Source organism: Nymphaea colorata, chromosome 1 (genome assembly GCF_008831285.2).
Source record: "Nymphaea colorata isolate Beijing-Zhang1983 chromosome 1, ASM883128v2, whole genome shotgun sequence".
NCBI lineage: Eukaryota > Viridiplantae > Streptophyta > Magnoliopsida > Nymphaeales > Nymphaeaceae > Nymphaea > Nymphaea colorata.
The window spans coordinates 15,089,550-15,104,343 of NC_045138.2; the positions used below are offsets into that span (position 1 = coordinate 15,089,550).

The 14,794-nt window shown below is 40.6% G+C and overlaps 1 protein-coding gene across 1 annotated transcript; it reads left to right on the forward strand.

Annotated features, from left to right (window-relative positions):
- The first annotated feature begins 3,613 nt into the window (after positions 1-3,613).
- Positions 3,614-7,728, forward strand: LOC116254120 (receptor protein kinase TMK1-like). Its single transcript, XM_031629239.2, has 2 exons — positions 3,614-6,166; positions 7,008-7,728. Exons 1-2 carry the CDS (start codon positions 3,847-3,849, stop codon positions 7,517-7,519), a joined length of 2,832 nt encoding a protein of 943 aa, XP_031485099.1. The 5' UTR covers positions 3,614-3,846; the 3' UTR covers positions 7,520-7,728.
- The last annotated feature ends 7,066 nt before the right edge of the window (positions 7,729-14,794 follow it).

The window sequence follows — 14,794 nt, forward strand, 5'->3', positions numbered from 1 at the left end:
TATGGTGAACTAAGAAAAAATTAATACCAAAGAATATGTTAGATAAACTTGTTTATTGATTTGGAGCTATTACATTCATTTTTAATCTGAACTCTACTTGATGCTTACATTTCAGATTTGGTTCGCAATTATTATGACTTGAATATGGTGTATTTGCAACCACCATATTCGCCTTTCTTGATGAGATTTAGCAGATGATCATGTCTTCGATGCTCTTTATGATAAGGAAAAATGTGAAATGAAAAAAGCATACTATAATTGAGATGTACTTCAGGTGGCTATATACAAATTACTCAAACTTTTATTAAAAATATTTTGAGCAAAAAATCTAGTAGAAAAAACTCATCATATTCGAATTCCTAACCTCGTTGGGTATCTATATAGCAAAAACAAATACCAAAAACGGGAGAATAGACAGAGTTTTGTCCAACCAATAACAATACAAAAGTATGCATCTAAAAATAAGAAACCGGCATCTTCTATTATCATAAAATGACAATAGATGTTGGTTGGCAGGCTTACACATACCTATTCAGATAATGCACATCACACCGAAATCATTTATATATATGTCGTTTCCTTAGTTTGTTAAATAACTCAAATTTCCTACTAAATAATAGATAGAAGGATCTCATGTTTGAAGAATTAAGCAGTGGTAGGAAAACAGAATGTTTGGTGCTGCACTAGGTCGGCTATTAACTATTATTATGTCTTATCATTATTTTTTAATACATTGTGCTCTCACACTACCCGGAACGAGGTAATGTGCTGTTATACTTTGTTGGATATAAAATTAATTGCTGTCGTATCTGTGCTTTTCTGGGTGGTTCTCCCAATATTAGTTTTCATCCAAATGACGAAAGCTCTTAGATGAAAAGATATGAGCATACCTAATCTAGCTGCACAACAACCATTCGATGACAAAAAAAGCTAAGACAACAAACTACCAACTCCCAAAATCTAAATGAAAAAGGAACGATTCTTCCATTTTTATGCGCTTTTGTTGAAGAGAGGTAAAAGCTGGTGTATATTATGAACGCAAAAGAAAAAGAAAAAGAAAAAGTAAAGGTAAAAAAAGTAATTGACCAAGTAGAATAATTTATAATGTCACTTAAATTTTAGTTAGAGAGAGGGTGATTTAGGTGTCCTGCCCTTTTACTGTCGCAAAAAAAAAAAAAAAAAACAAGACAAACAACCTACTCTGATAAAAAAAAAGACATTACTTTTTTTAATATTTAAAAACTTTTGTTTTCCAAAACGGAATAATTCATTTTTAATATTTAAAAACTTTTGTTTTTCAAAACGGAAATAATTCAATGACATCACCGTCGGGGCTGTTGCTGAATTGGATCCGAAGACAGGATCGCGTGATGTGCTAGGAGTTAATTGCTGCAGGGAGGCAAACAGCAATTACTTTAGCTTTTATGTGCACTTCTGAATTTACTAGTAACTCATAATCCTGGACAAACTTTTCCATATGTTTGAAAATGGTTTTTTTTTTTTTAAAAAAAAAAAATCTTAAGGTCAATCCCTTCTGAGATGTGGCCCATTAGTTGATTTGTTCCATTACCACAAAAGTTGAATCTTGTGCTGATGTACATTAATAGATCTAACTATGTGACACAATAAAGTCGACCACACAAACAACTGTGTACCACCATATATATAATATAATATGACAAGCTAAACTGTTTCTCTCTTATGCTTGCACGCATATATGTAGGCTTGTGTGGGCAGTTGCTCACACAGTTTCACAAAAATCTGTATATCCACTTATTGAATCTTAGTCTCGACCAATTTTACTTATTTATATACTGGTGAATTATTTATATACTGGTGCACCTTAATCTTTTAGTTATCTATACATGATGGCCCTCAATCATTTTACTATGTATAATGTATGTGAAAGGTTTTTTTTTTTTTTTTTTTTTTTTTTAATTGTCAAGCCTATAATTTGGTTCTCAATCGGACCCAGTAATAATTCTACTTGTCGAGGGGAACAGAAGTCACGTTATATGTATATGGGCTGCCACTCACCCAACTTCTTCTTCTCCAGATCTTTTCAAACACGAAATTCCTTGGCTTTTATCATGCATGGCACACTCCCCATGGTCCACCGCACCATCAGACGACTTCGTCTTCTTCTTCTTCTTCTTCATTGTGCAGCTCAGTTTTATGTGTTCTTGAACCATCTTTTTTCTTTTCTCCATAAAACAATGAAGATGTTGATGATGAAAAATCACATAAGTTTACGAGCATGAGCGGAGCTGTTTGCATCAGTTTTCTCCTTGATATGAATTAATCACTTTTTGGATCCACATCCGCGTGCACAGCACAGATTCTTTTTTATGATTCTGAGTTCAAAGTTTGTGCTTCGCAAGTGCAGCCATGACCAAATATTAATGCAAACTTATGAAAGCTTTGCGGAACTTACAGCGGGTGTCCCCAATTATCCTAAATAAAGTTTTGGACATCCATTAGATTTGATAAGGAAAAAAATATATTTGCATTATTAGTTTGTTTGATTCGAATTTTTTGGTTATCAAAGTCAACTGCTTGAATCCAAAAGGTGACCAAATATTAGATTATGTCTCCCCCATTGGTATCTTAACTCCGTTACATGCGGTTCTAATTATTTTCTGGATGAGAAAAATTAGAAAGAAGATAACCCAAGATCATCTTTCCTAACTTCTAATAGATTTGGACAATAACCATGAACCTGAAACTTCTTAATATAAAAAGATAATCCTAAATTTCCTTTACGAAACTTCGGCTCCTTGGATCCCACGGATTCAAATCAGATGTCCCGTATTTCTGATCCGCTTTGCATCGAGCGTCGGCGTCGGGTCAACCCCGAGTGGCATGAATTGGACCGGATCTGGTCATAACCATATCGGCAGGCACGTTCTGGAACACACCTGTAAACTTCCATCTGTCGATTTCAAAACTTAAAAAATGAATAAATAAATAATAAGTAGGTGAATCATGAAGGTCACTCTTGCCAAATAAACCGAAATAAGGCGAAAAAGGAAAACCTTTTTTTTTTGTTATTATTAAAAAGAAAGTTTGTCAAAAATTTTGCTACTAATTTGATAAAGCAGTCTCACATTTCAAAATTTCCTAAATCATGCACCACACATTTATTTTTTGCCAAAAGGCAAATAATTGCTTCCTTCGCAATCTAAAGGTCTTGGCATACCAACGAAAATGATATCCACATTCAAGTTATACCAGCTGAACACGGCTTTCCATATCGTTCTCAAAGTTAAACTTTACAAATTCATGTGCAATGTGCTTTTTCTTTTCCAGTTTCTGAACTTAATTTAAAATAATTTAAGTCAATTTTGAATAAAAATGTAGATTAAGATGCTGTAATCCAAGATTATTAATGGGCATCGACTGATGTGCTGGATCCGTGAGGAAATCAATAGAGATTTAATATCTATATTAGTAACGACCGCTATCTAAGGTTTCAATAAAATTGAGCACTCAAATGAAAATCAATACAAAAATTTGGACCTTGGAAAATAATGTCTAAAAAAAAAATTTCAATTCTCCCGACCTCCCGTCTCGTGAAATGGTTAGATTCTCATTTTATCGGCTCTCTGTGAAATGGTGGGTAACGTGTGTTCAAAAGTAAAGGGCATCAGAGAGGAGAAGCGAATTCCTCTTGCCTTCCTCCTTCCCCATCGTCTCCCGCCACCGCTACCATCGCCATCACCGCCACGGCGCCACCGCCACCGTCACCAGACCAAATATCTCTTCTGCTTCACATGAGGAATGAAGGAAGCAGAATAGAAGGACAAAACTGAGTCCTTTTCACTGCCGCCACCACCAGCCAAAGAAATGCCACTCCCCACGAAGCCAAAGGGCCTCCTCCGGCCAGTCCTCCTCTCTATCCTCGTGTTTCTCTCCACTTCTACCACCGATCCCGGCGATGTCGCCGTCCTCCGGGCCTTCGAGAAGGGACTAACCAACCCTTCCCTCCTCAAGTGGCCTCCCAACGACTCCGACCCCTGCGGCTCTTCCTGGCCTTACGTCTTCTGCTCCAACTCCCGTGTCACCCAACTCCAGGCCAAGAACCTCGGCCTGGAGGGACCTCTTCCGGCCAACTTCAACCAACTCAAGTATCTAGCCAACCTCGGCCTCCAAAACAACCGCCTCTCCGGCCCCCTCCCTTCTTTCAGCGGCCTTTCTCTACTCCAGTACGCCTATCTCGGCAACAACCAGTTCGACTCAATTCCGGTCGATTTCTTCGACGGCCTGTCCGCCCTTCAGGTTCTATCTATCGAACTCAATCCCCTTCTCAACCAGAGCTCCGGTTGGACCCTCCCCACTTCCCTTCAGAACTCCGCCCAGCTCACCAATCTCTCCCTCTCCAATTGCAACCTCGTCGGCATCATTCCTGACTTTCTTGGCTCGATGCCTTCTCTGAGTCTTCTCCGGATGTCCTATAACCGCCTTTCCGGCCCAATTCCGGCGAGTTTCAATGGCTCGAATTTGCGGTTTGTGACGCTCAACAACCAGGTTGGTCCCGGTCTGAGTGGCCCCCTCGACGTCTTCGCCACCATGAGCTCGCTGCAGCAGCTCTGGGTCCACGGCAACCAGTTCTCTGGCGTGATTCCAGCAGCTTTCTCGAAATGCGTCTCTTTGGCCGATCTAAGGCTTAATAACAATAATCTCGTGGGACCAATTCCGCCGGAATTGGGAACGATTCCGGCGCTTCAGGTGCTTCTGCTGGACAACAATAAGCTCACCGGCCCGATTCCAGATTTCAAGTTCGCGAATTACTCGTATACTTACAATTCCTTCTGCCAGAGCGTCCCTGGGGTGCCCTGCGCTCAGGATGTCAGTGCATTGCTGGATTTTCTCAAGGCCGTTAATTTTCCGTCCTCCCTCTCTGCAAATTGGGCTGGAAATAAACCGTGCTCGAGCCAGTGGCTGGGCGTCTCCTGCAACTCCGACGGGACTGTTTCTGTTTTGAACCTTCCGAATCGTAATCTAAATGGTAGCATCAGTCCTTCACTTGGGAAGCTTACTTCATTGGTGAACATCATTCTGGACAGGAACAATTTGGTGGGTGTGATTCCACCGGAATTGACGGGATTGAAATCTCTTCGTCTCTTGAATGTTAGCTCGAACAATTTGGGCCCTCCGGTTCCGACCTTCTCCAAGGATGTCGTAGTTGTTATCGACGGGAATCCGCTTCTAGATCCGAACGCACCTCCGAGGTCATCGCCGCCGTCCTCTGCTGGCTCCCCTCCGTCTTCTACGGGTGGTTCACCATCTTCTCCTGGTAATACGACACCCGGTACTGAGACTCCCGGTGGAAATCAGTCGAGGAAGACGGTTGCCATCGTCGCACCACTCGCTGCGGTTGCAGCATTTCTTGTCGCCTTCGTCCCCATTGTTATTTTCTTCGTTAGGAAGAAGATGAAGAAGAATCAGGAGGCAGCCTCGTTCGTCGTCCATCCTAGAGACCCATCTGATCCTGGAAATGTTATTAAAGTTTCCGTCGCGACTAATTCTGATGCTAGCAGGTCGGCCATGAGTTTACAGAGTGAAACACAGGTTGTAGACTCCGGAAACCTCTTGATCTCGGTCCAGGTCCTGCGTTCTGTGACAGGGAATTTCTCACCAGAAAATGAGATTGGAAGGGGCGGATTCGGAGTTGTTTATAAGGGTGCGCTAGATGATGGCACCATGATAGCAGTGAAGAGGATGGAGGCTGCAGTGATCAGCAACAAGGCATTGGACGAATTCCAGTCGGAGATCGCCGTGCTCTCGAAAGTTCGGCACCGGCACCTGGTTTCCCTAATTGGGTACTGTATAGAAGGCAATGAGAAGCTCTTAGTTTATGAGTACATGGAGGGGGGTGCTCTCAGCCAGCATCTTTTCCAATGGCAGAAGTTGCATTTGCAACCTTTGTCCTGGAAAAGAAGGCTCATCATTGCTCTGGATGTTGCCAGAGGGTTGGAATACCTTCACAATATGGCTCATCAAAGCTTCATTCACAGGGATCTTAAGCCTTCTAATATCCTTCTTGGAGACGACCTCAGAGCAAAGATTTCAGATTTCGGTTTGGTGAAGCTTGCGCCCGACGGGAAGACTTCGGTGGCCACGAGGCTTGCCGGCACCTTTGGATACTTGGCACCAGAGTATGCAGGTAAAAATAGCAAACTGTTCCTGCAACTGCTTTATCTTCCTCTTGGAGCTGCTTCAAATTGTGGTTGGTCGTATCTGTGGCTATTTGTTCGCGTATATGGTAGTCCTTTGTCGAGAATGAGTCTGTTCTTCTTAGACCATTCCAACCTCTTACTGGGCGAGAATTTCTTTATAAATGATAAAAAATTGGACGCATTGGACGTGACCTTGGGAATATCTGTCTGTCCTGTCATTCACAGTCACAGAGATCCCCTTGTATGTCGTTTTACTGTGATTCTGTACCGAATATTTGGGCCATGTTTTGATTCCACATATCTGAGGACTCCCGTCTAACAAATACCTGTTGAAATCATAGCTATAGGCCATTTTTGTCCTTTAGGGATACTAGATTTGATACTGTTGCTACCAATATCAGGTCGATGTTCAGGGTGCAGGTTGTGGAAAATTTCTGATTTCTGATGATGAACAGATATGAGTGACTTGACGCCTATTCACATGATGCATTCCCACGTTTCTTCCTGTTTGGTTTTGTACAATCTCTTTTAGGCTGTGCTCTCTGTATTCCTGTGTTGTACATGTGCATGCTACAATATGCAGACAGAATCAACTTGACATCTCCCATATTATGCATTTCCCCAGTTCTTGCTGTACAATCTCTTTTTAAATTGCCTGCTTTGTATTACTCTGTTCTGCATGTTTGCTTATGGTGCATATGGATCTGGTAACAATGAATGATCTGCATAAGTTGTGTCGTATATTACCCTTTTACTGTTAAAGTCACTAATCTCGAGCCTCTAAAGCTAAAAGTACTGAAGCACAAAAGAAATGGTTCATCTATGCAGTGACCGGGAAGGTGACAACGAAGGTAGATGTCTTCAGTTTTGGTGTGGTGCTTATGGAGCTTTTGACTGGATTAACTGCACTGGATGAGGACAGACCGGAGGAAACGCGATATCTTGCCTCTTACTTTTGGAAGATCAAAATAAACAGGGAAGCTCTGCTTGCTGCTCTTGATCCTGCACTTGATGTTACAGAAGACGCTGTTGACAGCATTCAGATTGTTGCGGAACTTGCCAAGCATTGCACCTCAAGGGAGCCGCAGCAGCGACCGGACATGAGCCATGCAGTCAATGTGTTATCACCACTCGTGGAGAAATGGAAGCCAACCAACGAAGAAGATGATGAGTATGACGGAATCGCTTTTGACAAGCCATTGCTTCAAATGGTGAAAGTCTGGCAAGCTAGTGATGAAGCTGCTGTGAATAATGCAACACCATCAGATGACAGCAGGAGCAGCATCCCTGCAAGGCCAACCGGATTCGCAGAATCATTCACTTCCATGGATGCACGATGAGTCATATTTTCATTCCATGTTGATGAAGCTTCTTCCAACTATTGCAGAAGATGTACATAGAAAGAATAATAGTACCACAGTTTTGTCTGTATCTGTTCTTCTGTGTTCTTGTAAGTTTGTCTCTGTTTTGAGGCAAAGTTTTCAATTTATATATTGATTGCTTGGATGGGGTACCTTCCCAAACCCCAACTTATGATTGTCATTTTCAATTTATTATCCAATGTTTAATTATCCTTGTCTGCGTCTATGTTGGCTCCCTGCCTATGCAACATTCCTCCTTTTTTGTGGGTGACCTTTTTTTACAAAAATGTTATCATATACTTTTCTTTCTATGATTGTCAACTGCAATTATCTTTCGCTTGCAAGGTACATGTCAATCCTCTCTCTCTTCTCTCTCTCTCTCCCCCCTCCTTGCCTTCCTGTCCCTTGACTCTCTAGGCGTGCCTTTGGCTTTTCTTCTTTGGTTTCTTCCAACACTTTCGACCAACTCCAGTAGCTTCGATTGATTAATCTGTCAACCGCTGCCACCTCTCCTGCTTTGGTCCCAAATCCTGTCTCCAGTCATTTCTCTTGTCCACTGTTGCAGCGTCTGTTCTTCGTCAACTAACCAGACGTTTCCTTGGGCCTTTTAGATCTCACCACCCCTCATCAGTTCACGTGTTTTCCACTTTCTTTATTGTCCTCCGGGTTTTACCTTTTAGTGTGTTGGTCTGCAATCATCTTATGCTATCCACAGGCTACCCACAGGGTAAACAAACACTAGATTTCACCATTATGTAAACAAAAGAATTTGAGATCCACCTCAAAAATCCTCAGATTTAAGATTCCCAATAATCTCAAATAATCTCAAAACACTTCCTAGCGATTTTGGTTCATTTGTTGCGGTGGATCATTGAAAGAGTGTGTAAATGGAACTACAGCTACCACAAAAATTGAGGTAAATTTCATGTATGTACCACAAAAATTGAGATAAATTTGTGAAAGAGTATAACACAGTGTTTCATTTAACCATTTGTTACTGTTTTCAATACTTTATGTTGGTTTCTAAGTTGATTCTTCGTCTTACATTGAAGACGTACAAATGTTCCCAAGGACAGATCAATCTCTGACTACCACCAACACTTAAAAGAGCGTGTTTTATCGTCGTTCCCAAAACATTCGAAATGGACACACCCTGTCTCCCGTTACTGCATGTTCTGCTTTTGGAAAAACGGGCCAGAACGTCAAAGCCCGCCCACAATGTTGTTTCTTCGAACACCAGTTTTTTTATTAAATAGTTTGTCGAAGCAGGAGAATCAAACGCAACCGCGTCTCCCGCTGTCGTGTAAGAGCACCAGGAAGAAAGCCTTTTCAATTTTAAGACGTGAGATCTTCTTAAGACTAGATTTTTGCATCTTTAACTTTGTTTTTTTGGGATAAACATTAAAACCTCTAAATTTTCCTTTTGTCCCCGACGCGGTGCAAGTTTAAGAAGAAAATTATTTCTTTGGATAGAAAAAATAACGTCGGCCATACTTTTTCTGACCATACCAACAGATAAACATTCTAAATATCTAACTCTTCGATTCTGACCTTCTTCAACCTAGAGGCTCCAAGTAATCGTACCTAGAGAAGGTAGTTTTCGCAGTTAAAGAGCTATTTTTGTGGGTAACAAAAGAAAAAGTTGTTGATGAAAGAAGCCTTCTCCTCCATAAGGGGTATAGATCAAATATGGATATGCTAAACATATAAGAAATGATATTTATATGAAACAGTAGGACAACAAACCAAAAAAAAAACAAAATTCTCCTGAAAAGGATATGTACATGTAGTGGAAATGGAGAATCAGATCTTTTTCAAAAATAATTCATTATAATAATAGTAATTGTCGGACAAACATAAACTGAGAAGCAACCAGAAAGCGCGGATTTGAATGTTTGAGAGAGGGTAGTTGTTTCAATGTGTGTTTGAAATTGTACAAAAAAAAAAAAAAAGGCAAACATTGGCAAAGCAAATGGGAAAGCTTTTTGGCACGCTTTCATTGCATTAGGTAGCCTTTTGAGAGGGCAGCACTCAATTGAAAACGGAGTGACCCTTCTCATAATTAATACATAAAACTTCCCCAACAAGTGCCTTTTTTTTAAAAAAATCAAGTCCCAATTCTGTCATTCGTTCACTTCAAAATATATATATATATATATATATATATATATATATATATATATATATAATCCGATATAGTTATTATCATATCCAACCATTGGGCAATTTTTAATTTCAACATTTTGAACCAATTCAGATTTAAATATAAAAATTATAAAGTCTTATTTATAATTAGACATGTAGTTGTATTCAAGGACAAAAAGCCCACATTTTTTCATGAGAAGACCCGAATTAAAGTTTCTAAATTTTGACAAGATTTTAAATATCATTTTTCAAAATTTTTGTATCGAACAAGTGAATTTTTTTAAAATTTACATGTAAATCTTATAAAAAAAAATGAGGGGGGCATGGTCCCTGCAGGCCCCCCTTGGCTTCGCGCATGATTGTTTTTAGATGTCAGTGAAAAATGTATATCTACCAAATTCAGAAAAAAATGGTAATTTAGATGTAAATTTTCTTAAGAAATCCACCTGCTTGAATCAAACGATTGGCCAAAACCAAATGTTAGTCTACATGTACTTTTCTCCATTCTTATTTTATTTTAGTCGTTTGGAATGAGAACCTATATCAAAATATGCCAGTGGAAGCAGGGCCTCTGCATTTAATGCCAACAGTTGAACCAACTTATAGAGATGTGCTTTTAAATTCGTTTGGTTGGATTCAGATGAGCTCAAAGGGGCAGCAGACTGAGGAATCGTTAACAATATTCTCATCAATTCACATCTCAAGGCGGCAAGTCTCCATCTGCATTCATGATCCCCACAACTTCTAGGAAGCACAATAATGACCAGGAGTTCAACTTGCGCCTTTAGTAAAGGAGGGAATTTGAGAACCACTCATTAATCTTTTGAAAGGAAAGGGCAAGCAATTATAACTTTGCAATAGATAGTATATCATATAATGATGAAACGCAGTGAATAGCTGGTAAATCTGCCACAACTAGAGATGACTGAGAATGGTGGAAGAAACATCTAGCTTGACTTTAACAGCACACCAACCCCCCACCCTGCCCCAGCAAAAAAAAGAAAAAAAAGAACCTCTGTGCTAAAAGCAAAAGGATATGTATATATATATATATATATATATATATATATATATATATATATATATATATATATAGAGAGAGAGAGAGAGAGAGAGAGAGAGAGAAGCCGACAAAATGAAAATTCATTAACAAAATTGAGAGTCAGTAGTTACAAATAACATCAAAAAGTTAGGGGAAAAAAAAGAGATAGCAAAGTTAACAAAGAAGCAACTAATCGAAGAAAAAAACAAGAGATATGAGAAAGGGAGAGGGAGGGAGGGAAGGGAGGAAGAGAATGAAAAGCTAATCAATAGCCCAACGCAATCCCTGACTAAAGAGGATGGAATGCAAGATGCACATCGGCCTTGAACAGAGTCTGCGGATGCTGTCGTATTTCTGAACACCCTGTTATTGCCTTCGTCTCAAATCTGCCACAAGCAACTGATAAGCTATAAGCTACTAATACCGCCAAAAAACGGGAGGTAGACTGCGAAGGGGTGAAAAGAAGAGCAAGCAAAAGAGAGAGGAATACGCGCCCTTTGGTAATGTTATGACACCGGGCGACAAAAGTGTTCTTGTAACACCCCAGATGTTTAGTCCCGTATCGAAGATTGTGAGGGATCTTCAAGGGCTTATAAAGGGAGGCTTTAATGAGATGATTGTCATGGTTCCTAGCCTTTTTAGGATTGAAACCGAAACTGTTAGGGGACGGGTTGGGATCCGTCGAACCAGGGGCCCGAGCCCGGGAGTGGGTCGGGTTGTTATCCTTAAGGGGGGTGGATTGTAACACCCCAGATGTTTAGTCCCGTATCGAAGATTGTGAGGGATCTTCAAGGGCTTATAAAAGGAGGCTTTAATGAGATGATTGTCCTGGTTGTCGGGTTGTTATAGTTCTATAAATTGGAGAGGACAACATCCATTGGAACCCACCAATGTGCTCATGTATATCATCATCATCCCTGTCTTGAACAACTAGAATGCCTTTAAACAGGACGTCCGAATATTGGACTTCCCACCATTCATTCTTGTGGCCGGGGACATTTGATTCCGCCGTGACCAGTGTCCATTTGATTCCGCCGTGACCAGTGTCCATTTGATTCATAGAATGGAAGCTACCCAATGTTTCGGTTGTCATCTCAGAGTCAGCTAACGCTCCGATCATCGCATTCCATGAAGCCTAATCACGCTCCATCATCCTACTGAACAGTTCTCAAGAATCATTTAACTCCCAGATGAAGCATACATAGCGAGAAAGGAATTTCCAACAGAAACATCAAAGTCCAGGCCCCGTTTTATAATATGAGAATGAATTTTCTGCCCAGCCTGAAAAGAGGCCAAGTTCCCGCATGAGCTCAATGTGCTTACAAATGTCAAGTTGTCTGGCACAAAACATTCCCTCATCATCACAAGGAAGGTCTCAAATGATTCTTGGTAGCATTCATTTTTATCAAGCCCCGGAGATCATTGCATTCCACGAGATGGGGTCCTTCTTAGGATGCGGTCCTTCTTAGGCATGAATTTAAACACTCTTCTTGCATCATGGATAGCACCACCCTTAGACTACATGTTAACCAGAGCATTTCCAACGGCAGTCTCATGCTGGATGCCAGTTCCGAATACATGAGCATGAACTTCTCTTCCCCACCGTGGTTCACTTCCACAAGCACAGGCACTGAGAAGAACAACAATAGAATCAGTATTCATCTCAAAGCAAAATCTCCTGAGCTTCTTCCCAGTCCTGTTTCATATAGCCAACCTGCATCAGACCATTTATTGAAACAACATTCTTTTCCACCACGTCTTCGAATATGCCACGGGCAACAGCAACCTGCCTAAATCTTGCGTAGGTGCCAATCACAGCACTCCCAACATGCATATTGCATAAGTAGCCAGATTTCATGACATACGCAAGAATCTGCTCGACATGTTCCTGGCAACAGCTTATAAGGCTTCTCAGTGTGTAATCATCCGGATACTTACCCATGTGTCGCAGCACCGAGAAAAGCTCAAGAACCAAATCATTGTTCACCGCGAACAAGCTGATATGATACCGTTCCATGACATCATACTACTCTCAGGACAACAAACAGTGTAAACGCATCATCAATCGAACCGCAGTTCCCATATATTACCATTAATGCATTACCAACATCCATGTGCAATACATATCCACTCTTGACCACGAGTCCATATACTGCTCCCCAGCCGCCGATCACGTTGCTCACTGCACGCCTGGATCCCACTGTCGAGCGCAAAGTGGGTAGGCTCAAAACCATCCCCTCTCATCTCGAAGAAGAGAGATACGGCATCTCTCGGTTGTCCGTGGCGAACGTGACCAGCTCCACGAAATGGCGTTTCATTGGGGCAATTCGTCGAACAACTTTCGCGTATCTGCAACGCTCGAAACGTTGATGTACAAGTTGGCGAGGAAGTCTGCATCGAAGCCGAAAAGGATGGCGAGGAGATGATGGCACCGCCTTTCGCTTGGAGAGGACGAGGTGTTGCAGTCGTCGACCAGGAAGGAGTAAGTGCTCGGAGGGAATGGAGAGTCTTCGGCAGAAGCTGTGGAATGGCAGAAGGAGGCCCGTCTGACCCTTGATAAAGGTGGTCGCCGGTGAAAACTAATGGCGGTGGATTCGGTAAGGAAAGAGTACGATTAGCTGTCGTGCCGGGGGTTCTTGGTCGTCGATGCATGTTGTAGAATGTGCCACCCCATATCCTCAGAGTACTACAACCACAGTCGGATCAAAGATATCTTCATGCTATAGGGAAGACCTCTCCGTCTCCCTCCCCTTCGTTCGTGGTGATAGGCTTCTTGTAGAGCAGGCAGGCAGAATATTCGATTTAAGCAGAAGTTTGTTGGTTCTACTTCGAACTACGGGCTGCAAATGGCTTGAATCCGAGTTAGGGGCATTGAGATGTAAAAGGTTTCCAATATCATCTCATACCTAATCTGACACAACGTTGATTGGTTATTTTGATAAGAAAATTGTGAATAAAAATTAACGACAGAATTTGAATTTACAGAATCAGAAGGACATTTGATTCCGATAAATATTCGAACTACGGCATGTTTTATGGAATATAGGAATCCAATTCTCCAGTGTCTATCATATTCGTCGAAACAAAAATTAAGATATGATTACTAATTAAATTTGGATTTGCTATGTAGTTTCACATTTGAATTTGAATCTAAGTCTCATATTCAACTATGATAGGCTAAAAGACTGACGTGATTACATCTGAACATCAGACTTGCGCTAGTCAGATGTGAATCCAAGAGCATCAAACGTGCATGTAGCTGTACATTTAAAAATTGAATTATGTTAATACATTTCAATAGTTTGATTGACAATAAGCACATGCGATTCAAATCCAATGCATTCACATGCAACCTGTTCATTCGTATCAAACTAACTTTTAATTAACTTTTGGATGAGCAAAAAGTTAACAACCAATTACCTAGTTAAGAGGCCCAATGATCACCCTTTTCCCCTTTGCTTCTAAGGCCTTGAGTTGTATCAGTAATGACAGCAATGCACCCTTTTAACTTATGTGCTACACTTCATTACTTAAGTTACTGCCCATGAGAATCAATCTAGAGATGTGCCTATTCACATGCCTCTAACCCGACTAGATGTGACCAACTAACTTTCAATTAACTTGCTCATATATTTATATCCGGATAATTCAGTTTCTACGACATGTTAAGCATGTAACAATTATCTTATGTGGAAAATAATTGCGACTAATCTTATATCAATGAGTGAGTACTTAAGAGTCTGAATGCTCCTATGCAACAATAAAATGCGAAACTACGAGATTTCGATTCCATGAAACTAGTATCGAGCAGGTTCTCTAATGTCTAAACCAAAAGGAAAGTATTATAGAACCGCAAGATCTCTATCTTGTGTCTGCTCATCCAAGTGTATGCTTCAAAAAAGTTTAATATAGTGGAAAAAAAGTCTTACTGGAAACTAAAACCATAAAAGACAGTGGATAATTCTTAACATAGAAGAAACAATTTCTAGATGCAATATATCCGAATGTTTTTTACTCGATCTAAGTCGATTAGTTATCTCTTCGTTCTAGAATCACAAACTTGACAA

Excerpts from the sequence above, each read along its gene's own strand:
- LOC116254120 (XM_031629239.2), top strand. The coding sequence starts at position 3,847 with ATGCCACTCCCCACGAAGCCAAAGGGCCTCCTCCGGCCAGTCCTCCTC. Across the intron at positions 6,167-7,007 it reads CTTGGCACCAGAGTATGCAG|TGACCGGGAAGGTGACAACG; the intron begins GTAAAAATAGCA and ends TCATCTATGCAG.